The sequence below is a fragment of the Bemisia tabaci genome, chromosome 1, assembly GCF_918797505.1.
Source record: "Bemisia tabaci chromosome 1, PGI_BMITA_v3".
Classification (NCBI taxonomy): domain Eukaryota; kingdom Metazoa; phylum Arthropoda; class Insecta; order Hemiptera; family Aleyrodidae; genus Bemisia; species Bemisia tabaci.
Genome location: NC_092793.1, coordinates 30,479,640 through 30,505,029, shown reverse-complemented (window position 1 = coordinate 30,505,029; position 25,390 = coordinate 30,479,640). Strand labels below are relative to the sequence as shown.

General features: G+C 40.4%; 1 protein-coding gene across 2 annotated transcripts in view; it reads right to left on the bottom strand.

Moving 5' to 3' along the window:
• The window catches only part of Pde9 (phosphodiesterase 9), a 238,454-nt gene that overhangs the window by 59,816 nt on the left and 153,248 nt on the right, over positions 1-25,390 (bottom strand). For both annotated transcript variants that reach the window (XM_072299564.1, XM_019057583.2), the window contains one exon: positions 14,735-14,840. In XM_072299564.1, the coding sequence (XP_072155665.1) occupies positions 14,735-14,822 (88 nt within the window). In that variant the 5' untranslated portion in view covers positions 14,823-14,840. The remainder of the gene's footprint in view (positions 1-14,734; positions 14,841-25,390) is intronic.

Sequence of the window (25,390 nt, the reverse complement as noted above, 5' to 3'; positions counted from 1 at the left end):
TTCATACACTACAGCGTCATTGCAGCGCTCCTCTGCAGAATTAGTAAAAAACTAAGATCATCAGCTTGCATAGTTAATACTGTAGAATGCGACAAAGTCTATAATCATTTTTGCCAAAATTGTCGGTCAGGTGGTGTAGTTCCTCAGCCCTCGATATATTTCTCGGCGTGATCCCAGCTTTCTGTTGCGATGCATCTGCCAGAGCTGTGGGTACATTCTCCTCCTCAATCTTGTACTGACACTCATTAGAGTTCATTTGGTTGACTCTGATGATAATTTTTAGAATTTTTGGCCTTGATGTAGCTAATGCAGCCACCATTTTGTCTAACTTACGAGGGTACTTTTTGATTTTTTGCCGATCAGGTAGTTCGAATCTAAGAATACAAATATTGATAACTTCTCACTTGAAAGTTGAATTTGCAAACTTTCAATGATTCTCCAGTGTTGCACTTGATATTTTAATGGGAAAACATGCGCCGCGATGCCTGGTTTCTAACGTTGCCTGGTGAGTTAAAAAAACGAATCCAAGGAAATCCGTATTTTATTGACAGAAATTTGGCAACATCCTAACCTTCATACGCGGTTTTGGCTATACATGAGGACGGGAGTACAAGGTGACGCGACGGCCCTGTTTGGCAGCCCAGCGCGTACTAAACAATATTTCTATCAGACATTTATTGATTCCCAACGCATTATGCAAATTATGATTGAGCTCTCCGCCGGGGAACGACGTCCCCCCTCGCCCCCTCCCACCACCTGCGTCATGCCAACCTCCCCCGTTTCGAGGTATTTACAACGGTCCGAACACAGATCAAGTTGGTTATTCGGAGCACGCTTCGAATTTCACCACCTATCGATCACACGAACGATGACGTCATCTCCAACCCAGTCGGCACACTGCACCGGCTTGCAGAAGGGTTGCTGAAAAGATTGCAATCTTGTGCGAGATTGCAAAATTAGCATACTTTGGGCTTAGGTTGAAGTCTTTCTGCAATCTTGCGAAAAACTGGCAAAATCAGCAACTGACATCAAACTTGCTGGAAAATTTGACTAAATTTTACAATTAGGAACTAGAGTTACTGGATCATCCGTAAAAACACTTATATGCGGAGGACAACTAAGGGAATATTCGTTGTTTCTAGATTGAGCCAGAAATTGTAGTTCCGAATTGCAAAATGTAGCTCAATTACAAAACAATATTTGCTATAAAGTTGTATACTAGTGAATATTGCAGCAAGGTTTCAGCAAACGCGACCGAGAAAACTGGCTAACAGACTTGCTGTAAGATGGCCACAAACTTGCAAGAAGCACTCGAGTTCTGCTCGCTTGTACACATTTACAGGAAGGGTGCTACTTTCATTTTTGATGAGCAAATAATATATTATTACAACAGATAAAATATTCCTAAATTACAACCCCGGAATGTCCCTTTTCCCTTGATATGTATTCAAGTTTTGTGGGTTTATTTGACTGTATCTAGGGTATCAGTTGGACTTAATTTTGCGATAATATCGAACTATTGTATCTGATTCATCCATAAAAGCACTTGCTTGAAATTAATGGCATGCCTAAAACTGAACATGGCGCCGGTGGGAACTAATGACACAAATCCAGTTTGAATTTGAGTCAGAAATGATAGTTTCATTCGTAAAATGAAGTTCATTTGACTGGAAAAAGATGACGCATTAGTTTCACTGTAATATGAGAGGTATACAAGAATGCACTTTACTCGTGCTAAAGCTATTCATTTAAAAATGAGCCCACGCTAAGTTCTAAAAGGGCCGAGGTGTAACATAAATGTTTAGTACCTGCACTGAAGAGCTTCATTCCGCAAAAAGGAGCTCTTGAACGCGCTGGGAATATGCGAATTAAGTATTTCTCCTTCTACAAAATTTTGCGAGAAAGACGATGGTGCCATCGTTTTTTCTTCTTTTTTCCCTCCTTTTTTCTTTCTTTTTTTTTTCTTTTTTCGAATGAACTTCCAAGCTCTAAAACAGCTTTCAAAATTGAGGTTGTAATGGCAGGGATCCCTCACGCGACGCTGAGAGTCCACCTTTATATCCAGTATCCAGTTAAACTCTCCATGCAAAGATAGAGAACAGATACATTAGCGGGGTTGCCGTGGTTTATCCTTGGAGTTCCCTCGCAAAGTCGCAAACCTGCTAATGTATTTAGTCCCTATCTGAAAATGGAACTCCTGCATATGTCGGGAATTTGCAATTTAAATATTATTTCTGATGTAAAATTTTGCAAGGAACACTTTAGTACCACTGGTTTCCTCAAAAATCAACTCCAAAGCTCAAAAAAATCTCTCAAAGTGAAGTCGTAATGGAGGGGGTATCCCACGCTATCCTGAGAGTCCACCTCTGTATCAAGACAAACTCTCTATGCAAAGATAGGGAGCAAACATATTCCGTGTTTCCGGGTTTTCAGTTATGGAGTCCCCCAACATAGTGGCAATCCTGTTGATGTATTTGCTCCCTCATTGCATCATGCATTACGGCCTCAACTTTGAGCTTTGCAGTTTGTTTCAGGCATAGCCAGTGGTACCATCAAGTTTCTCGCAAAATTTTACACAGAAATCAGTACTTAAATCGCAAATCCCTGACGCATTGAAGAGCTCCACTGACAACGCTGTGCACGGCAAGGGAGGCCTCTCATACCCCATTTTCCCTGCCCACCGCAAAGCAGGGGTTCCACCACCGCTGCGACTGAGAAAGGATACAAAGAAAAACGCGAAGAGAGGGGAGAAAGACAATGGCCAAACTCAACTTACAGACCATTTACGTTGGGATCCGCAGACAGTTAAGGTGAAACCGATGACGTCAAATTAAAACATTTATCCCTCGTTGCGTCACGCACAGCGCAGGGTAGCGCAGCTCGACCTGGTCTCTCGTGTACTGCCGTGCTAAGGAAGGACGCCGTATGAACCTTCGAGAGTTGCAAAACTTCCCTTGATAAAATATGTATTTTTGAGAACACTCAGGCATATTTTTCCTTGAAATTTTCAGATATTTCGGATTAAATTGCGAAAAAAATTGTCTGAAATTTTTGGAAAATAACATTTGAAATTTTCCCAGTAAATTCGATTTTTATCGGAGGAAACTTGGCAACGTCTGATGGCGTTCTCCTTAGTACGGCAGTGTAGTAGCTTTAGCACATTGATCCAATATATTGGGTTCTCGAGCATAGAGGAGGAAGAAACGGATTGAATTGAAAATTGGTCTAAATTTAAAATTAATCGACCGATTCACATCTTCATCGAAAATAAATGTTTTTAAAATGTTGTGTTTTGCGTTGATAATTTAGGAAACGAATAAGCGATGGAAGTAAACAGAAAACAATCGGCCGCGGTCCTAGCAACTCGGCAATATTAGATTTTCGTCCATTTGACTACGTGCGAAAATATTGACATTATTGGTATGAAATTTAGACCTTGAATCGATTGTTCACAGAGGATATAAATTGAGGAGAAACGCCGTTAAAACACTTTAGAAGAATGCCACCGCATTGAGCCGATTGAGGATGCCAGTTTACTTTTCATTCTTTTTAAAAGAAAAAAAAGAAAAAATAAGAAAAAAATCTTTGAAATCGAACCATGGTTTTTTTTACGGGGTAAAGGAAATAACGTGAACGGATAATTTTTAATCGTTTAGTGTTGTAAAAATTATGATAAAAAAATAACTAGCATCGACTCTTAAATTTTTTACGATGAGTTCTTTTAAATATTGTGATTATCTTTAAAGAATTATCTCTTGAAATTTTGAACGGAAAAACATTAATGTTGATACTGCGTTTGAATGTTCTTGCTTGTACTTCATTGGACACTTAAATTCATTATTCATTTTTTTTTATAATTCAAAAAATTCTTAAAACTACAAAAAATTCATACATCATAACAATATGTACCAAAAAAAGAAGCACTGATTGAGTTCTTTCTTATAGAAAAAGAGGGGGAAAAATGGCGGGAAATAAATCCAGGGACACATTTTTTTAGTCAACTTGATGTAAAAAAAGGATGATTTCAAGACAATAATAGTTAATACACCTATTTTAATGAAATTTTAAATGCAAAAATATTGTTTTTGGAAAAAAAGACGCAGTTCTACCAACTTAGAATTAATCCTTTCGTTGTCATTTTGAGGGCGATTAGAGAATCATCTTTTTATTCATTTATAATTCATGTTTTCATAATTTCATTTTTTCTCTAATTTTCTTTACCTTAGTAAGGAGGCAGAATAAACGGATTTTCTGAATACTGAAACATCGGTAAGGAAGCAACACGAATACGAACATCATCATTAAATAATGGTAAACGTGAGTTGTACATACTTATCAAAACATCTGCATACAACTAAACCTACTCTCAAGTAGCTGAAATTGCATAACCACTCATTTGCAGGTATTTTGCGTCTGCAGCCTTGCAACTTGAAACACGCAGTGCTGTTTTCTCATTCAGGTAATGTGCACGTTAGGTGATTATTAATAACAACATTTTTGAGAGGTAAGATTTTCCAAAGTGGAGAATTTGCTCGCAAATTGTTTACTGCTTCATTTGAAAGTGCTCAAAGAGCTGATTTCACAGTATTTTTTATAATTTTTTTCTGTAGTAGGAAATAGTATAAACATAGATTTAAAAGCGATAAAATACACCGCCTAGTGACGTCACCTGGCGGCATTTTCCATTTAAACACACGCATTTTAGCAAATTAGATCATTTTGTCATATCTTTTCCAATAATTGTTCAATTCATATATTAAGGGTATCCTTGTGTTCAGTTCACTCAGTAGTTTCCACGAAATTTATCAAATTTCAGAGACCTGCAAATTCTCTATTGTTTTGACTGACGCTAACTCATGGAAAACAAGTTCAGAGTTGCGTATTTAATAAGTTTCAACTGGACTGCATTTTGCAATATGGAACTATGAATTCTAGCCCGGTTTAAAAACAACGTATGTGCCATTAGTTTCCCTATGCGCATAAGTGTTTTTACAGATGAGCCAGAATTTATAGTTCCAAATTGCAAAATGTAGTCCAACTGAGACTCGCAACGTCAAGCAACCCTGAATAGTGTCCGTAAATATCCATCCCAACTCAAATGTACTTTCGACCGAATGATTCCTTTGCTGTGATTTATAGTCTATACAGTCGTCCATTGATAGCAGCTGCGTAGTCCAGAAAATCATGATAGTACCTTCACAGTAATACCACGGAGCCATCGATGAAAATTTTGGTTTATGAATGTACATGAACGTTTGTTGTCCTGTACTTTTCGAGTAAAAAAATCTGGATACTCAAGTAAAAAAAATCTCCCCGTTGATTTTTTATATAACCTCTCTGATTTTGAGAACATTAGAGATAAATAATTGTTTCCCGTTAGCATGAAATCAAGCCTTGTCTCTATCAATTACAGCCAAAGGTCGCAGCGAGCCGCCTCTCCCTCGGGACTTCTTCGCACTGATCCACACTAATCTCCACTTAACGAACGATTAAACCAATTCGCCGATAGAGAGAAATTCTCGCTATCTCGTAAATGGCAACTCATAAGTCACCGCGACAGGATTCAATTTCCTTTCGGCGCAATGACATTGATAGACTGCGTGCGCGATCGATCCTTAATTCATTGACGAACTTTTTCGAAAACTCGCCGTCAAAATGGATGGAGATTTCAAACTTCCAGCAGAATCAACCTGTTGCAGAGAAGAGTTACAAATAACTGAATGGACTCACTGAAGATCAAGTTGCATTAAAATCACATTGCGCGCATCGCAAAAAGTCTGAACTTTCTGCTTGACACAAAATTTTTGTGGTCCGAATTTTTTTTCTTTCGTTATCGGCGGGCAGGTTTGCTCGGAAAATAAAGTAAATTAGAAAGTGTAAAACTAATGAACTAAATGGAAAACTACTGTAAGAAAAATAACTATTGCAGTATACAAAACTAAACTCAGTGGAACGACTAACTTAAATATAATTATAAAAACAGATAATTGTGAGAAATAAAAAAAAAATGTATGAACGGTCAACCCTCAGGGAAAAGATTACCTGGACGACCGCCTAGGAGATGAGCACAAACCTGGATCTCTTCTCCTAGGGATGATTGAAGATTTCCTGCTGTTTTAATAGATTTGACGTGTCCTTTATTTTTAGTGATTTTTAGATTTTTAATATTAATTTATACAGGGTGATCCAAAAGTCCCTTCCACCCCCTCTAACTTTTTACCTAATTGAGGTAAAGATTTGAAACTTGGGGGATATTCCTAGGTCAAAGGGAGCTACTTTTTGGCCCCCCTAAAATTTTCAGGGGGGCCCCCTTGGGGGGGCAACGGCCCCCAACTTTTAATTTTCAAATGGGAAGACCCCCTTTGTGATAGCTCGTTCGAAAGAGCATAAAAAAGAAAACTTTTCGCGCAAACCCGAAGTCAATATCTCAAACCGTTTCAAAATGGCGGCCGGTTAAAGTTCAAAATGGCCGAAAATTCACACCGGTTATTTGTCGATGGATTTGCGCGAAAATCGGTATGTAGGGGTATTTTGACACGAGAAAAACGAATTTGACGTTAGATTTTCAAAAAAAACCGAAATTTCCAAAATGGCCGCCGGTTAAAGTTCAAAATGACCAAAAATTGATTTTTTTAAATTCTAAGTTCAAATTTGTTTATCTTATGCCAAAATACTCTCAAATTCCAAGTTTTAGGCAAATCCATCAGTAAAAAACCGAGGTGACAATTTTCGGCCATTTTAAACTTTAACCGGCGGCCATTTTGGAAATTTCGGTTTTTTTTGAAAATCTAACGTCAAATTCGTTTTTTCTCGTGTCAAAATACCCCTACATACCGATTTTCGCGCAAATCCATCGACAAATAACCGGTGTGAATTTTCGGCCATTTTGAACTTTAACCGGCCGCCATTTTGAAACGGTTTGAGATATTGACTTCGGGTTTGCGCGAAAAGTTTTCTTTTTTTATGCTCTTTCGAACGAGCTATCACAAAGGGGGTCTTCCCATTTGAAAATTAAAAGTTGGGGGCCGTTGCCCCCCCAAGGGGGGCCCCCTGAAAATTTTAGGGGGGCCAAAAAGTAGCTCCCTTTGACCTAGGAATATCCCCCAAGTTTCAAATCTTTACCTCAATTAGGTAAAAAGTTAGAGGGGGTGGAAGGGACTTTTGGATCACCCTGTAGTTTATTGTGCTCGATACTGGATGGCCTGACAAACATTATGGCCTAGTTGTTAGTGAAAGAAGAAGAAGAAGAAGAAGAAAAAATGCACACGTCCATTCTTTTTGAAATTGACCTTTTGACGGATTTGAACTCTCTAGGGATAATGGCGACCTATCGTGATTTTTGAGCCGTTTTACAAAGAAATTAATTCCAATTTTTGGTCTGGCAAAAGTTTGCAACAGGCCCATTTCGACATTATACATATAATTTGACGGTTATATTTCGGTAGATCGGTGAACTGAGAGTGGCGCCCCACTCAAGGGCGGGGGCGGCGTAAAGGGGGATATTTTCCCCTTCAAATGACTGCTGCCAGGGGTAATGACCATTAATGGATCATTAACGAGAGGCGTAATTTGCCGAGAATGGGGAATTGGGTTTGTCTGGTCGGAATGATAGCTCACTGATCCCTTCCATCTGTCCGTGCCTGCCAATTGCTTTCGCTCCCCCATCCCTGCCCCGTCGTTGCTCTTTGTTACCGTGGAATTCGGTGGAATTACCTTCTATTCTACTCGATGCAACAGCCCTTGTGCATTTCGGAGCTGCCGAATTGAACAATTTACTTTTCGCAAGCAGTCATTACTGCCGTGCCGAGGAAAAACGCCGTATAAACCTTCAAGCGTTGCCAAATTTCCTTTGATAAAACACGAATTTTCCTATGAACGTATGTATATTTTCCTTCCAATTTTTCAGGTAATTTTGTTCGCAATTTCACCTAAAACCTCTGAAAATTTCAAGGAAAAATTTTTAAAATCTTTCCTCATAAAGAAACATTTTATTGAAGGAAATTTGGCGACTCTCGAATGTTCATACGGCGTTCTTCCTTAGCACGGCAGATTACTGTCACCCAATTATGGGATAATTTTAAAAGTACAAAACGTTTAAGGGGCCGTCCTTAAACTACGTGACGCTCTAGGGGGAGGCGGGTCGAGGAAAGCGTTACGTATGCTATTTAGTTTTTACCTGTTAAAGGATGGGGACGCACCCTGGAAAAAAACACATGGGATCTAGAGTTCAGACTCTTAAAAACATCGACAAGAAAAAATACTCTTGATTCAATCAGATTTAAGCTTAAATCAAGAACCGAGTCTCTTAATTTGAGCGGATTTCCTTTTAATTTAAGCTTAAATCTGATTGAATCAAGAGTATTTTTTCTTGTCATTGTTTTCAAGAGTCTGGACTCTAAATCCAATGTGTTTTTTTTTTCCAGTGTACGTCAAACATTTCGAAAGTTTCTGGGGGTAGACCCCCGCGCCCCTTTCGCCTGCCCCCCCCCCCTTTATTCAAAGTGACCGAATCCACCTATGATTGATGATAGAATGTTTAAACAAATGCATCGGCATCATTTAGTTTTCACGACTCTTATGACATCAATGAAATAACTGACGATGATTTTTACCCACACTCCTAGATCGCGTGGCGTTTGCTCACATTTCGCTATCAATGCACGAACCCGTGACAGAGGTAATGCGCGGTCGAAAGTGTATTTGCTGCACGGGGGGGGGGGGGGGGGTTTGGTGCCCCTCGGACGTCATCTTGGCTTTTTCGGCGATGTGCGTTTTAATGAAAGCTCAAAATACGCAACTTTGAACTTGTTTTTCGTGGGTTAATATTCTTCAAAAAATCGGGGGAGATTCCTGTAAACCTTGTGCACTCGCTTCTTCCCAGAAATGCAAGACCATACAATTACTTAACAAGCTCATTTAAGGGTCCTCTTTACTCGGAGAACCTCTCTTTTTCTCGATGGCGCAAGCTTTCCCCTCGCGGCAGAGTGAATAATGTTCTAGGGGCTAAGCGCCTGACATTTCCAGATTGTGTTGATAATTCAGTACTTACCCCATTCAACTCAAATTCAAATATTAACATTTGTTCACACAATTTGACAACCTTGCCTCATATCACTTGGAGACTTTATGAATGATAACACCGAACAAGGAGCCGATGGCACGGTGTGGAAACGCTGAAATATTCTTGACGAGATTGAGCGTCGAGCCGTCAATCAAAACAAAATCGAACAAGAAAAACGTATTATGCCCTTATTGAGATCCTTATCCACACCAAAACCACCCTCAGTCAAGGGGTAGCAAATGTCTCCGCTCTTTCCTTTTTTTATTTCCTGTAAGATGTTGTGCGCCATGATTCGTTTACAAAGAAGTATGCTGCCGTCCCTTTTTTATAAAGGAGAGTTACTTCCTGAGGAAAATCGCTCAAAAATCACGATGAGCACATCAAAAATGTCTGAAATACACTTCTAACTTCACAATCTGCGAGATGTGCGTTTTTTCTTTGAGCTTTCCGCTTCAAAAACGATGCTGCGGCACAGGTGAAAATTTCGTGAGAGGAGTCGTTCCATCCAACCCTTGTACACTAGAACACAATATTCAACACGCTTTCGCGCGCAAATCGTGAAGAAGCACCATGATGTTTATCAACGCAAGGACAATGTCAACGTAAAACACGCCGGTCGATAAAATCCCGCCTCGTCAAATGGATTTTGGCGGGTTGACGTCGGCCATGTTGTATTTATGCACCATCCTAGTGTGCAAGGGTTGGATGGAACGACTCTTCTTACGAAATTTTCACCTGTGCCATTATATCGGTTTTGAAGCGGCAAGCTTAAAAAAAAACGAATATTTTTACCACGTACCACTACTCGGCGCTAATTCCTAAAACGCATATCTTGTGCCGGCTTCGGTGTGATTCTACTGACTGTCAAAAAAATCAGTGTTTATAGCAGGAGAGATCAAACAAATAGTGTCGAGTCATCTGTAGTTACCTTCTATAGGATCATCGTAGTGATGAGAGCGCTGTGAGAATGTTCCTTACTCAGTTCACTGATTAATTCTCAACCCCACAATTTGTGATTTTTTACGTCTAAAGGATGCTTCTACTAGATAAATTAAATCAGTATGTTCTTTCGTATATTCTGTCCGCTCATGATTGATCACGGAGAAAAAACCTTCGTGCGTGGGACCCGAAGTTGAGGTCATATGGATCTCTGAAGTTTTTGGATCACGTATCTCAAAACTTGAGGTCCACCTGCCGAAGTTCGGGTCAGACATCTGAAGTACTTCGATAAATACCGAAGGGCTCGGGTCACACATCTGAAGTACTCCGGTACATACCGAAGTGCCTCGATGTCTGACCCGAACTTCGGCAGCTCGACCTCAAGTTTTCGGATGCGTGATCAGAAAACTTCAGAGGTCCACATGACCTCAACCTCGGGTCCCATGCACGAAGTTTCTTTCTCCGTGAATTAGGCGAAAAACTGGCATTGAGCTTTGATGCTAAAGCGTAACTCGGGACACAATGTGAGCTCTTAAAGCCGAAAACACGAAACTTGGTGTTTCTGCCGTCTTTTCTGAACAGCTCTAAAAATTATTCAAAATGCTGATGAAGTCTGAAGGAGCATCTTATCCTAACTATCCTCGAGCAATCATGCAAACGAGGCTGTTGAATTGGGGGATGGGGGAGGGCTTTAAAAGCCGAGCTATTCTTCCGGAAACTTTCCCTGGAAATTTGGAATGGACTTTTGATGACTTTCAGTAAATCAAAAATACTCCACCACGGCCGTCCGGTGGTTAGGCGCGGGTAGTTCCCTTGACTGCGCTTTTCTTTATACAACGAAAAGTTCAACTTTCGACGAACTTCAACGCGCCCTCTTTAGTGACGGCAGGTCTCGGCGGTTTCTCAAGAATTTGGCGCTCTTTATAATAATTTTCACTCGGATACTATCGCTTTCAAAGAGTCAAACCGATCCCTGATGAAAAAGCTCGCGGCTAAGATTCTAATCAAGAGATCATGAATAAGGCAACGAACTTGTTCCTGGCACTTACATCATACTTCAATGGGGAAAAGACTAAAACCCGATTCATCGGAATTCTAGAGCGCTGAACTGTTGCTGTATTAAAGTTTGAAAGGGCCAAATCACTAGAAACAGTAAAACGCGCATAAATGGAACGGGAATGTAAGATATCATGAGAAGAATCACTATTTTAATAAAATAAGGATGAGGATGAAACTTCACCTATGAGGAAGATAAATTACGAAGAGAAAATTTAGGAATATAACTTATAAAAATGCACACCTGAGGGAACACCTCAGTGCTCCCATTTCCCGGAACTTGGTTTCCGAATTTCCCGGAACTTATGAAATTCTCGAAATGTTCATTTCGGGACTTTCTCAGAACATGTGAAAACATCTTAAAGGAATCCAGAAACTTTTGACGGTCTTAGAGTGGGAGAGATTGGAACAAAAAAGTTCCGAATTTTGGAACTTTTGACGGACATAGAATGACTGCACCTATTCATATAGTAATAGAGAGCCAATTTTGGCACCTATCACAGGCTTTTCTAGCTATATACCATAATATTCTAATGACGTTGTGAGCAGTCTCAGAAATTGTAGAGCCTGTAATAAAGTATAGCTATAATTTAAGTATGAATCAGATTTATAATTAAAAATAACGCAGGGAGCTGAGGTCCCTGGCTGCGTTACGGCCCAATCTCTCAGAGGCTTCGCGCCTCAAATTGAGGAATAGGCCAAAAAGCCGTATCCGTTTTAAAAGGTTACCGGTAATCAAAGCGCTGGTAGGCTGCTACCATTTAGTTTTAATTTTGAATACATACTCGTAATTACTCCACGACTAACCTCAGAACGAACAGGCGCAATTGTGATTGCACGCCGTGTAGCTGGGTTACCGAGAATTTGCTGATTGATCATAGGTGTAAAAAACCGTCTCGTGGGATCGAAATTTCGCGTTACAAACGGCAACTCGGCCCGTTATCCCGGGACGCTTGAGCGAATTGAAACAAAGCTTCAGTGCCGGCAAACGAAGCCGGGATCCCGGAATCAATGTTCGGAGAATTGCGCGATCGCAGGGACCAGGGAACGAAGAAAAAGCGAGTAAATCGATCGGGACCGCCGAGGTTGAAATGAAGAGATCAACCCGGTGACACGAGACGGAGGTTGTTATGCAAAAAGACATCGCCGCACAGTGGATCGAGTCAATTAGAGAGGCCGAACATAAAATTTTTGACTGAAACTGCAAATTTTGATGTCTATTTCGTCACATTTTAAATTCCGAGGGGTGGTAATTGTAGAATATTTTATGAGAAAACCAATGGAACCACTTTTTGAACCTCAAAATTTTCTATAAACGGAGTTATGAACTCTTAAAGTTTCCAAACTTTCTCCTAACTTTTCCAATTGACTCAATTCACTGTGCGGCGAAACCCGTAACATGAGAAATACAACCCAGATGTCAGTGATGGAGTCAAACCTCCGAGAGAAACACACATTAAAAAACATATTGCCAGGGCTAAAGTCAAAAAACGTGTATCCTTATTGCAATTTTTTTTTTTTTTTACACACAAATGTATGAACCATAATGCTGCCTTGCTAAGGAAAAAAGTCGTATGAGCTCCTTTCAAACGTCGTCAAGGTTCTTCCAATAAAAACCGAATTTACTACGAAAATTGTGAATATTAGATTCCAAAAAATTTAGACAATCATGCACGCAATTTAATCTGAAATATCTGAAAATTTTAAGGAAAAATATTCATGGATGTTGTCAAAAATACATGGTTTATCAAGGAAAATTTCGGAACTCTCGAATGTTCATATACGGCGTTCTTCCTTAGCACGGCAGTATGACTCCTTGATTATTTTTGGACAAAGGACAAATATTCACAGAGAATTTCTAGAAAATTAATTGTTACTTTAATATGGAAAGAAAATCCCTGTTTTCAATATTTTCTGCGATCAAATATTGAGGCTGAGACCATTGGAATCTTTTTTAGGATTTGCAGAATTCTCACAAGGATAAAAAACCAAGAAATCAAAGGTTCTACGAAAATAACGCAAATTGCTCTAAAGTGAATAACTCTATGTGAAATTTTCTCACCTTAAAAAGTATATATACACATAGATATTCACAACACTTCCGTCAAGAATGTTGCATACTTTTCTTGTTCGATATATCAAATATGAGAGCAAATTCGGCAACGACAAAGGTCGTAAGGCTGATTCTTATTAAACTCATACATTTAGCAGTCCGAAAAACGTATCGAAAGGATCCAAAGCCAAAGGAAAAATCGATGTAAAAGGTGAACTGTCAAAGTACGGGAAAATTTTGATCGACAGCTCAATAGGAAAAAAATAGTGTATTTCCTTCGGAAAATACACTAAAAATATAGGCTAATGGCAGGGCAGCCTCAGTCTTTATTTTGCAAGCAGGAACTGTACGGCTTTTGGCTCATTCATGAAAGCACGTATCTGCTTAGGGAATACGATAGTACACGCGTTATTTTTGAAATGAGCCGGCGACAGTAATCCCTTATGGCAACATGTAGTTCAATTACGAGGCCGAGGGGTAAAACCTGTGGAGATTGTCAGGCGAAAGGCGTCAGGGGTATAGCAAGACATATTCTAGCTCCTCCTTTGCCCGTGATTTAATTAAAACGATGTGGAAACAGGTTTCTGTCTCGCTGGACGCACAATAAGGCACGCCGCGCGCCGCAGGGTGGAAGCTAACGCTGATAAAGGAGTGGTAGCCACCCCGTCAAGTTTACCATATCCTAGAGGGGAGGAAGAATTGGACGTGTTTATGCTAAAAGGGACTATGTGCATAGGGTTTGCGGGCAACATAGTTCCCTTAAGCATAAATACGTTCATATACACTTACACTTATGCGCAAAATGCAGTATTCGGCAGTTAACGTACTTATGAAGGCGCTACCACGTGATATCTTTGCGAAAACTCATCGAAATTAAAAGCCCTTGATACTCAAGCTGGTGAACTGACTTTTGCTGCATTACTAAGCTAAATCTGAGAATGACTAATGGGGGAAAGAATCGTCGATTTAATGTTTTTATTAATTTTTGAGTTGGATAAGTATACTTTCCGAAATTCATCGAACATGCCCAAGTATAGAAGAGATCGCTTTAAGTTGCGAAAATATCGTCAAATTATTTAAAGTGAGGATCAAGTTGTGCAAATGGTCTAGCCTCATATTTGAAGGCGCAAAGATTATTTACGTTGATATCGCAAAAAATGGAATTATATGAGGAAAAATTGGAACACTTCGTGTGGCAGGTTTCAGAACATGTAATTTCTTCTCGTGACCTCAAATCGAGATAAAATCGCAATGGCTTGTAATGTTCCCAGCACTGTACTTAGTGTACGTAAAATATACAATATTTTGAAATGGACTATGTATTAGTTAGAATGCTTATTGAGGAAATACGCTGTAGAAATAAAAGTAAGTACCTATCTGTTTGCATGAATATGGTACAATTACCAAAAGCTCTTACTGCAATAAGTCAAGAGACGGTTTCCAAGATAAAATAATTGACCTGTTATGAATCTCCTCATTTTATTCGTATTTAAGACGCGCACTCTTATAATGTAGCAATCGTGAGAGATGACCGAATTGAAAAAAATATTGTTAGGTCAAAAACTTGAGAAGAGAGGTTGTGTCAAGTTAGGTTTTAATTTAAAAAGTCAGTCAGAAGTTCTTACCACGTATCTGATCGGGCGTGACGTCAGAGGGAAGATGAAGAGTCTCTAACCGGTCATCCACCGATATATACACCACCTTTCCGTCCATGACGTCATATTCAGGCACCTGGTAACATAGAAAAATAACTCTTTTAATGAACATATGTAGAACAAAGTGCGCCCGAATGCATAAAACGATAATTGTCAGGTTATAGTGTAAAATAGATATGTACATTTCAGCCCGATTCCGCTAAGTTTTAGTATTATTGTTCCCAAGACTTAAGAGCTCGCACAATCACACTCTTGGACGATTACACGCAACTGATGATAGCAGACGATACTTCGGACTACGTTAAAAAGCAGGCTGTTTGCAGATATTATTAGCAGGGCCGGATTTAGGGGGTGGCCACATGGGCCGCGGCCCAAGGCGGCAAATTTTGCAATTTTTTAAAATATAGGTATAAAAATAAATCGGATTCAGGAAACGAGAAAAGGTGACAAAATCTCTCATCTCCTGAAAGCATAGTAATTTCTGATTTTGCCATCTCTCCGTAATACAAGAGACAGCACCTTTAATTTGTCGAGTTAAGAGAGAAACCAAACACGCAATTTGGCTTGGAGCGGCGAAGCGCAGAGAGCAATGATGACGAGGACTTGAGATGAAAAGGAGAAGCCCTCGGCGCGGCGGTCGGCGTGTAACACATACTAACGCCTTCAAGACTGCATGAATACTTCAAGCATTGCGTCAAACGCAGTGCGGTCAGCAGCGATCGACGTGAAACGCATAGCGTCTACAAGACTGTATGAATGCTTCACGCATTGTACCAAACACAGTGCGGTCAGCGCGGCGCGGCGCGCGGCGGCGGAAGTTAAAATTATTAAACCACATTTATGTTTATTCTTTTATAATTTTTTCTTTCATTTTCTATAAATGGAAGGCCTTGTCCACATATAGATAAGTTTAAGGAACTTAACTTTCGCGCAGTTCCGTGAAATTTTGCTGGTGTTGACACGGCTTTCACAAAAAATGTACCCAACACGAGTTAACGCGTCTTATGCACACCTCCCCCTCCTCCCTTCGGCACGTTCACTTTATGGTTTTTATTGATGTTTCAAAACGAATGAGAAGGAGGCGGCAAGTAGGTAAATCCGGCCCTGAAAATGCAGATCTGCTTTAAATGTGCTCTAGTGTCTGAGGCGAACAATTGGGCTATGAGTCCAAGATTTTCCTTGAAACCAGGTCCTTTTACTATAAATTTAAGCAAGAGACGCGTTTCCAATCGATCGAAAAAGCTCAAAAGAACCTCTCTGACCAACAAAAGAGGCTTGAAGGTTGTGATCTATGTAAAGTTTCTCATGGGCTAGATAACGACGCGACACCCGGAGATAGTGAGGTTCTTATAAGTCAAAATACCTACTTTGTTTTACTTAAATTGTTAAATAATGTGACAAATTGTGTTCCATACTCATTATTGTACCTTAATGCGTTATAAAAGAGGGGTTTCGATATGATAAGGACCGTGTTTGGGCCCACCCTGAATGACTCCGGCTTCGTGTGACTAACTGGCAATTTTGTCTCTTTAAAGTTCCTCTCTTCTTTGGGCGCTACTAACTGACAAGTCCCGTGCATTTCTGAAGAAGTCGGTAAAGTGGAAGCGCCTTAAACTTTTGAGAGGGCAACACGCACACTCGCGGAACACGAATAGTTGCATCAGTGCGCCTTGAGTGCGCCGGAATCAAATCGCGGAGGCAGCTTTTTTAAAGGACTTCCTTCGGTTAGTGCAGAGATTGCATTTAAAATTGAAGACCAGCTCCCTCGGCGTAATTCTTAGACTTTTGACCGGTCATTTCGTAGAATGGCTGTTCATTTCACAGACTGAGCAAGAATATCGGCCGGTATGCGAACTAGGAAGCGGGGGTGGTCAGTCGGTGGAGGGGGCAAACATGTTTTCCAATCCACGGACTGGGAAATTTTGCCAACTCGTAAAACACTCACACTTAAAAACCGCCAAGAAGTGGTATCAATAACGGCCCATTCAAGCTGAATTTTCCAAAGGCTACGATTTTTTGCTCATTGAAGGTCTTTATTTTACGGAATGGATCGCGGTTTTGTTATTTCCGGTCTCTGATCGAGTTTAATTCGACCTGAATATGGGTCTGAAGCCCGATTTTGGCGAAAACTTCGGATATTCGGCATTCGATCCATATTTCAGAAAAAAAAACTGTGCAACAACCCCGTTCTGAGGATAATTTCCCACAATTTTCGCAAATCTTATGCGGATATTTAGGTGCTCTTCCTGCGTCTTTTCCAGCAAATACCATGGGCAGCCTGCACTACTCTTAAGCTAGTCTCACACGTCTTAAATTGTGCTCTCAATATATCGTCACCTTTCGGTCAAAGTATCACAAGCGCCATGCGACGCATCAAAATTTTCGCCGCCATTTCATTTTTTTATACAGAAATTGTGTGTTGAATCTGTTTGGGAATTTTACTGAATTTTATTGGCAGTACAAAGAAAAGACAGTGAAATTTTTGGACACCTTTATCGAACAAATTGTTCGATTATTATTAAATAAATTACATTGATGAAGGTTACAATTGTGCAAGATACCATAATATAAATAATTGCTATAAACATTTATTTTATTTAATTTATAATCCTTTTAATTGGAAGTTAAAAGGAAGTTGGAAGTTGTCCATTTTTTATTTCTCTGTATAAAATTAAAATGACGGCATACATTTTGAAATGTCGCATGGCGCTTGTGATACTTTGGCCGGAAGGTGACGATATGAAGGTCAGGTGTTATGATTGGCTTGTATTCGGTGACTTGGACCAATCACAGCATTTGACCTTGACAGTTCGATAACGCAGTTCGATCGTGTGATACTGGCTTCCAAGTGTACAGGGGTGAACTTTTTTGGGTAATAGTGGCAACACGGAGGTCAGGTCAAATAGAGTCAACATCGGGGCGTCGCGTCGCGTAGAGTCACACGCTCGCGAGACGAAGATTGAAGAGAGATCACCGTTAGCAATCTGATCCCTTGTTGCCCAACAGGGGCAGACGCTAGCCTCGACTCGCTTGGACGTCGGAGGACGCAGATCCAGGGAGCGATATGGCACGTCACCGAATCCCGACTCCCGCACTACCGGGTGCCCGGGCCCCCGGCCTCAACCTAAATAGGATATCCGCTTCCTTTTATATGGGCTACAACAAATTTCGTGGTTACACATTGCGTGGCTCCAATAAAGTCTGTATTTGTACAAGGCGCGATTTTCGTGTTTCGATTCCACGATGCACTTCAAGCCGCCTCGATTCAACGAAAAGGAGCCGCGTCTTATTTTTGGAAAATTAATTTTCTCAAACATGCATATGTCACAGACAATTCGGAAATTTTCAAGCTAGTGGTAAATAAATGTAGAGAAGCATAAAATTCAAAAACAAAATAAGAAGATTAGAGAGCTGATTATATTGCCTATAATGTGAATAAGCACTTTTCCCACCGTAAGAACATAGTAGAAATAGGAACTCTCAGAAGAGCGTGTAGTGAACACCTTGACATTAATTGGGTTCAGATCGGACAGGCAACTAAACTAACTTCATGACAAAGCGTAGAGTATCACAAAAATGAAGGCGCTCCAAGGCGACCTGATACTTTTGAAGACCATAATCCTAAAAAAAATTTGCATTATGTCGATGCGTATTATTGCGAGCTATCGAAACATCACGCGAACTGCTTGCAAATTACCGGCGATTGCTAATTGCTTGCGACACATATACATAATATGGGCCGAGTTTATCAGAAAGGAACTAACCCACACTTCCGAAAAAAATTGAGTTAAGAATGTTTCTGAATTTAACTAGCCGTATATTTTCTCCTGCCAAAAACTGAAAGTCTAAAAACAAAAATTGTTTCGTGAAAAGAGGGTTAAAGTTTATTTTTTATGTAGAACCTTATGCAGGAATGAAACGTTCTCTGTTTCTCAGTTTCAACTTAATGTGGGTTAATTCCTTTCTGATGAACTCGGTGCTTTTATAACGCTCTCTGGTGTTCTGCTACGCCTGACCGCCACGGTACCCAAATTAACCTTCTCTCTTCTCACAAATTATGAGTCGAGAAAAAATATTTTCGTTTTAAAGTAGGCGTCAAACTGAACGTCTGACCAAAGGCGGATCCAGACGCTTTGAAAGCGTGGGGGCGGAAGCAGTGGCGTGGCGTGCTTTGCGATATATCGATTGATTTGCCATTCAAACCTATGAAAAAGGATCGATTATCAGGGCGTTCGCAGCGAACACCTTAGTAATCGATTCTTTACCATAACTTCAAATGGCGATATATCGATAATCGATCCTTCACGCCACGCCACTGGGCGGAAGAAGGGTCCGGGGGCTTCCCCGAGAAAATTTTCGAAATTTTGAAGCATCTAAAATGCAGTTTGAAACAACATTGCCATGAATATTTACTAAATTTAAGCGTCCTTCCTTTGTCTCTCCTCCAGCGACCTTCCTCCTTCCTTCCCTTTTTCTTCCTCCTTTCTTTCTGATAAACAGTAGGGGCATGGGACTAATATTAGTACGTTTTATGATTGAGGAATTTTCTCTATGTATACTAATTTTTTTACTGGAAAGTACCAGTTCCGCGGTATCACGGTGAAGATTTTTTTCGAGGCTGAATATTATGAATTTGTCGAGCAAATTAAGACGGGTGAGGTGAAATTTGCCTTTAAAGTGAGAAATCCTCGGAGGAAAAACTCTCTGAAAGTTTAAAAAAAGGTTATACTTTTAATCACCGAAGGAGCGATTAATTTCTCTTTGCATCCACGAAATGACGCTATACTATCCGACAATTTTTCAACCTCTTCATTTTTAACGCGGCAACGCGGGGTAAATACAAATCTTGGGTTCGTTTACTCTTTCCGGCTCAGCGCGTAAAGGGAACTAAGGAACTCTCTTAGCGGAGGAATAAATTAAAAAGTACGATGATATTAAAAAAAATAAGAAAAATCTAATGAAAGGCAGAAAAAATCGCGAGTAATTTCGAGTAAAGGCGGGATAAAGGAAATTGGGTGAGTTTGCTCGCCGTGGACGAGGGATTGGTAGGGAAGGTGGCGGTGGTAGTGGGGGAAGGGGGGAGGGGAGGGGGTCAGGGGTCCTCGATTGCACTCAGCCTCCAGCATGAAACCGGGGAAACGTCACGACCGGGTAGCGCGGCCGGGCTGCTCCAGATTAATTAGATACGGCCATGCTTATTACTCCTTTCTTATGATTGGACTTCTGTGTAAACATTAGGACAAATTACGCCTCCAGGGTGGTTTTTAACGTAAGTGTTGCTGTTGCACGAGAAAAAATAAACCTGTAGGTTTCACGTAATTGTAAGATAGGGTTCCTGTACATCAATGAACGCAGAAAAATGAGTAGAATCCGGATATTAAAAGGTCGAGAACAGACCGCAGAAATTTTACCCCTTAATTGCCCAAAAACGGAAAAAATTCCAAAAATTTGCCCGATCTTCTTTCTAAATTTTCATTTAATTCTCAAGATACTGATTTTAGCGAGAAATAGGACTAACTTCCGAATGCTAGGAAAAATGACCATTAAAAAACCTATTACGAGTGGAATGGAATGGTGAACTAATGGGAAAAAATGATGATTAAACACAAATAATTAGATGGTTTTTGGGATGTGAAGTCGGGGAGAAATAAGGTTAGGCCCGGGCCAAATGGACCACTAGACAAGGTACGAATTTCAGCATTCTGATGCATGTTTCTTAACCAAAATTTCACGTAAAATACGATACGCACAACGAAAATTACCGAAATCAACTCCTTACAAAGATATTTAATTATTCCTGATGCGTGAATTCAAACCACCCGCTCACGAAAACTCAAAGCTCTACGCGACTCACATCGCCCGCTAAACATTATCATCAGTCTCTGCGATATAAAAATCTGGCAATCTCAATCTTGACGCTTTGGCTCAGCTATAGCAAATTGCTTATAGTTTGAACAACACATGATGGGAAATGAACATTGCTCGATTGAGCAGCTTGCTGAAACCGTTGTAGTGCGCGATTTGACTCAGGTAGAGCTTTGAGTTTCTTGTGAGCGGGCAGTTCAAATTCCTCGTAACCGATGTGAAATAAAAACGTAAATATCTTCGTTGGGAGTTGGTTTCAGTAATTTTCGTTGTATGAGTCGTGTTCTACGTGAAATTCTGGTTAAGGAACATGTATCAGATTACTTAAATTCGTACCGTGTCTAGTGGTCCATTGCAAGACTAGTTTCCTATACTCCGATAAAAGCAGAAAAATGAGTAGAATCCGATTATCAAAAGGTCCTTGAAAAGTCGCGAAAAGCCTCAAAATCGCCGCTTTTCAATCGGCGTCTTGCGGTCCATACGAGGTTCTGTTATCCATTGCATTTTCCACGATCTGAATTCCCGAAATATTGTGCCCCTTGCAATAATTGTGTGTGAAATTTCACCATACATCTAGATTCAATATGCAGAATTACAGACCGCGAGGATTGGAGCTTCATGAGGTTCAATTTTAGGATCCGTACAAGGAAAAAATTGTTAAGGAATAATAATTGGTAAGGATTAATAATTTGTAAGGATTATTGGTATTTTGGTAAGGAATAAATTCTTAACATCACCTGAAAAATCGCCCCGAAATTCCGCTGATTAGACCTAGGATACCTTGTATACTGCCGTGCCGAGGAAAAACGCCATATGAACCTTCAGGCGTTGCCGAATTTCCTTTGATGAAACACTGATTTCCTGGTGAACTTATGAATATATTCCTTCCAATTTTTTAGATAATTATGTTCGCGATTTCACTTTTAGTTCCTGAAAATTTCGAGGAAAAATATTCATAACTTTTCTCAAAAATATACATTTTATCCAAGAAAATCCGGCAACTCTCGAATGTTCGCACGACGTTCTTCCTTAGCACGGCAGTATGGGTAAATCTGAGCAAGAACGCCGTAAATACATCAAGATTTTCCCTCCTTTTTGGGAACTTAACACTTTGTGAAACAAAATCTGTTTCACCCATGCACCTCAAATTTTCAGGTTAAGTTCTTGATAGTATTTGCGAAAAAATTCTGTAAAAACATTGTCCCAAGGTACACAAGTTTCTCTGCTATGATACATTGTTTCCAAACAATGTAAAATGGCTTTTACGGCTTTTTTGCGTTGCACGGCAGAAATGGTTCCTAGAAAGACGCTCGATTGGCGATGACGCGGAATTTCCGTGTGGAAAATCGGCAACCGCCGGAGCGGTCCTAATGAGCCTTTTTCGCAAAGGTGCACCTTTGACAAATCGCTGTCGGGAGTCGGGGCTCTCTGCCGACCCGGACAGTGATCTACGGATCACACGGGCTTCCACGCTTTGCATCAATCATCGAGCCCGAGCGAGCCCCGGCCAGGGGGGAGAGGGGGGGGCAGGGGTCGTCCAGTCCATCATCCATCCGACTGGACCCGACTAATTTCACCGCTCCCGGACTGCGGACGTGAAACGCGAATGAAAAAACGCTATCAAACTGAAACATTTTAACCAGGCAATTATTCTCCCACATAAGGTCCACGCGGGTCGACGAGGGGCGGCCGGGGGGTGCGGAAAATCCGTCCAAGTGATCGAACGATTGTTAAGCGTATTTTCGTTGCTGATCGGTCGAGCGAAGACCTAACCGCGTATTTTCTCGTTGGGTCGGGTAGAGCGAATGAATCTGCACTTACTCTTGGGCCCGATCCTCGTCTTCGGGGTTCACCAAAAGGACGGATGATGCTCACCGGGGTCATCGTTGGGTTTCGACCCGTAATCGGTGAAATGCAGGGGGTTTCTTGAATCTGGCGGGAAGTTCTAGATTGGTCCCCCCTCTGATGGCACCGATGCCGGAAATTTCATCGGATTCAAGAAGATCGGATTGGATTGACGCGCAAAATCGCTTGGCAAGTACTATGGATTTGGTGATTTGGCGGGAAGCTCTGTGATTGGCTTAAACAGGTGGATGGGTCTGTCGCCCCACTAATGGCACGGATGTCAAAAATTTCATCGGATTCAAGACGGTAGGTTTGTCTGTGTGTATAGTGAAAGACGGAAGTTTTCGGAGGGTATTTTTTTAAAAAAAAATTTCAGGGGAGGACTCGTAGATCCCCCTCCTCTAGAGATAAAAACCTCCCTTACCCGACCAAGCCCCCTTCAAAAAGAAATCCTAGTTACGTGCCTGCAGCGCAGAATTTCATCAGCGCCAATCGATTTATGTTCAAATAAGTATAGATGGATTTTCGCGATGTAACGTTGGCTTTTATAAATGCCGATAACTCAAGCTCATGCTTTTGATATGCAAAACCAGGTGAGAGCACATATTTTCTGGCTTCTGAGGTTGTTCCTGACTTTCCGAGAATGTTTCGTACTGCATATGCATAAGAGTGAAAGTTTTCCATTAGAGCTTTTTGCAATATTTCACCTGCATTAAGTTGTAAGACACTTTAATGTAATGAAAAATGGATTCATCAATACAAAAACCGTTTATTTTAAAAGATTTTTTTCTTTTGGCGCCCTTTGCGATAAATCGATTCATCTGTCATTTAAACCCATGGAAAAGGATCGATAAACAGGGTGTTTGCAACGAACGCTTTTATAATCGATTCTTCACGACAGCTTCAAATCGGGAAATCGTCACCTTCCCGGCAAAGTATCACAAGCGCCATTTTTACCGAAATTGAGTTATGAATAGTTCCAAAATAACGAGATGCATTTACATACGAAAATAATCATTTTTTTTACAACAAATATGTAGAAATATGAATAAAAGTCGATTAAAATTGATGTACTTTCGTATCACAAGCGCCATTTGGGAGAAAAGTATCACAAGCGCCAAGTTCGGCAACCGCCTACCTTTCTGATTGTTTTACAATTTTTGTCACGGCAGTCTTCGGAATGACTTGAAACTAAATTATTTTCGCATGTAATTACATCTCGTTATTTCGAATATAATATTTTTTTAGACTAAATATAAATAAATATTTAAAATACTCCATTGAAGTTGACGAACTTTCGTATCACAAGCGCCATGTAAGAGAAAAGTATCACAAGCGCCAAGTTGGGAATAATCGCTCATCTTTGAGATTGATTTTCGATATTAGTATCAACAACTTTTGGAATGACTTGGAGCGATTCGTCACTTTTCGGCCGAAGTATCACAAGCGCTATTTTTATTAAAGTTGAGTTATGGGTAGTTTTGAATTAATAAGATGCATTTACATACGAAAATAATATTTTTTTTTAGATTAAAAATGAAGAAATATGGAAAAAACTCCGTTAAATTTGATGGGCTTTCGTATCACAAGCGCCAATAGATTCTCAGAGTGCCCCGAGAAGCCGATATCACAAGCGCCAATTTTCAAAGAAAAACCCGTTTTTTTAAAGAAATTTTATTAAAATTCGAGGCAGGGAGGTGTGCTGGATCTATATTTCAAGTTTCAAGCCAAACATCCGTCTTTTACGGTCGCAATTCAGTTTTTTGTGTCTCTTGAAAAGTTGGCAAAGTGGCGCTTGTGATACTTTGCCGGGAAGGTGACGAAATATCGATAATCGATCATTCACGCCTCGCCACTGATCACGAATTTTTATATAACTTGCCTGGTTGCGACAAAGTCATTTGATGCTGATTTCCTTTCAAACAGGGACAATTTTTGAGGTCAACGGTGATTTATTTCTCTCAGTTCGTGAACAACAAAGTGAAAATCAAAAATGGAAAGAGGCGATTTGACTACGCAATCCACCGAGGCGAAAAAACGAGTCGTTTGAACACTGTGAACGACGACAAGTGATTTCCGTGTCGGGGACTTGACGCGGAGCTCGAGTGAAAAGTTCACTTAAAAAAACAAGGATGTGCTCAAGCTCTTTTGAAAGAGAACCAATGCTTTGATTTCCTCTGCATCTCTTATTTCAGTCGGAGAAAAACGAAACCTGAATTTCCCCGGAAGCTCGTTTTTCGGGTGGCACTTTCCGTCACTCCCAGGTCGTAACGGCGTGTCTCCATTTCCGAATGAGCCTCGAAAAGCGTAGAGTCTTATGGACCTCAGGGTTCACGTGGGGATTTAGATACGCCCTTATGACAGTGGAGCGACGTTTTATGGAGTGCAGGCACATGTCTCTCACGCTGAGGTGACGTATACCAATCTAAACGTTGCTGAATTTCCTGTAGGAAAATAAGAATTTTCTGGAATTTTTACACGTTTGAGGAGAGGTGTCGAGTTTAAAAGGTTAAAAGGTTTTTCTCAACGTAATAAAACGTACAAAATTGAATCAAATTTAGTAAAAACGCACGCCTGTGTAATTGGAGTTTTCACGGGAATAAAAGCAGATAGAAACTCATTAAAACCCACTTGATAAGAATGTTCAATGTGAGTTTGTATGGATATCTACTTATTTCCACGCAATGCGCATGGAAATCAATTAGTTTTCATGAGAGCCGCATGGAAGTTAAATCAATTCCAATCAACTCGTCTAAATCAGTTGATTTCGGTACAAATTTGGCGTGGAAACCTTCTAGTTCATGTCCCTTTTTTTGGTGTGAATTTCGCATGGAACATTTTTACAAGGGTGAATCATCTGCCTGCAACGCGACCGCCATTTTTTTTATCCTAAGATGTCCATGAAGCTTACAACTG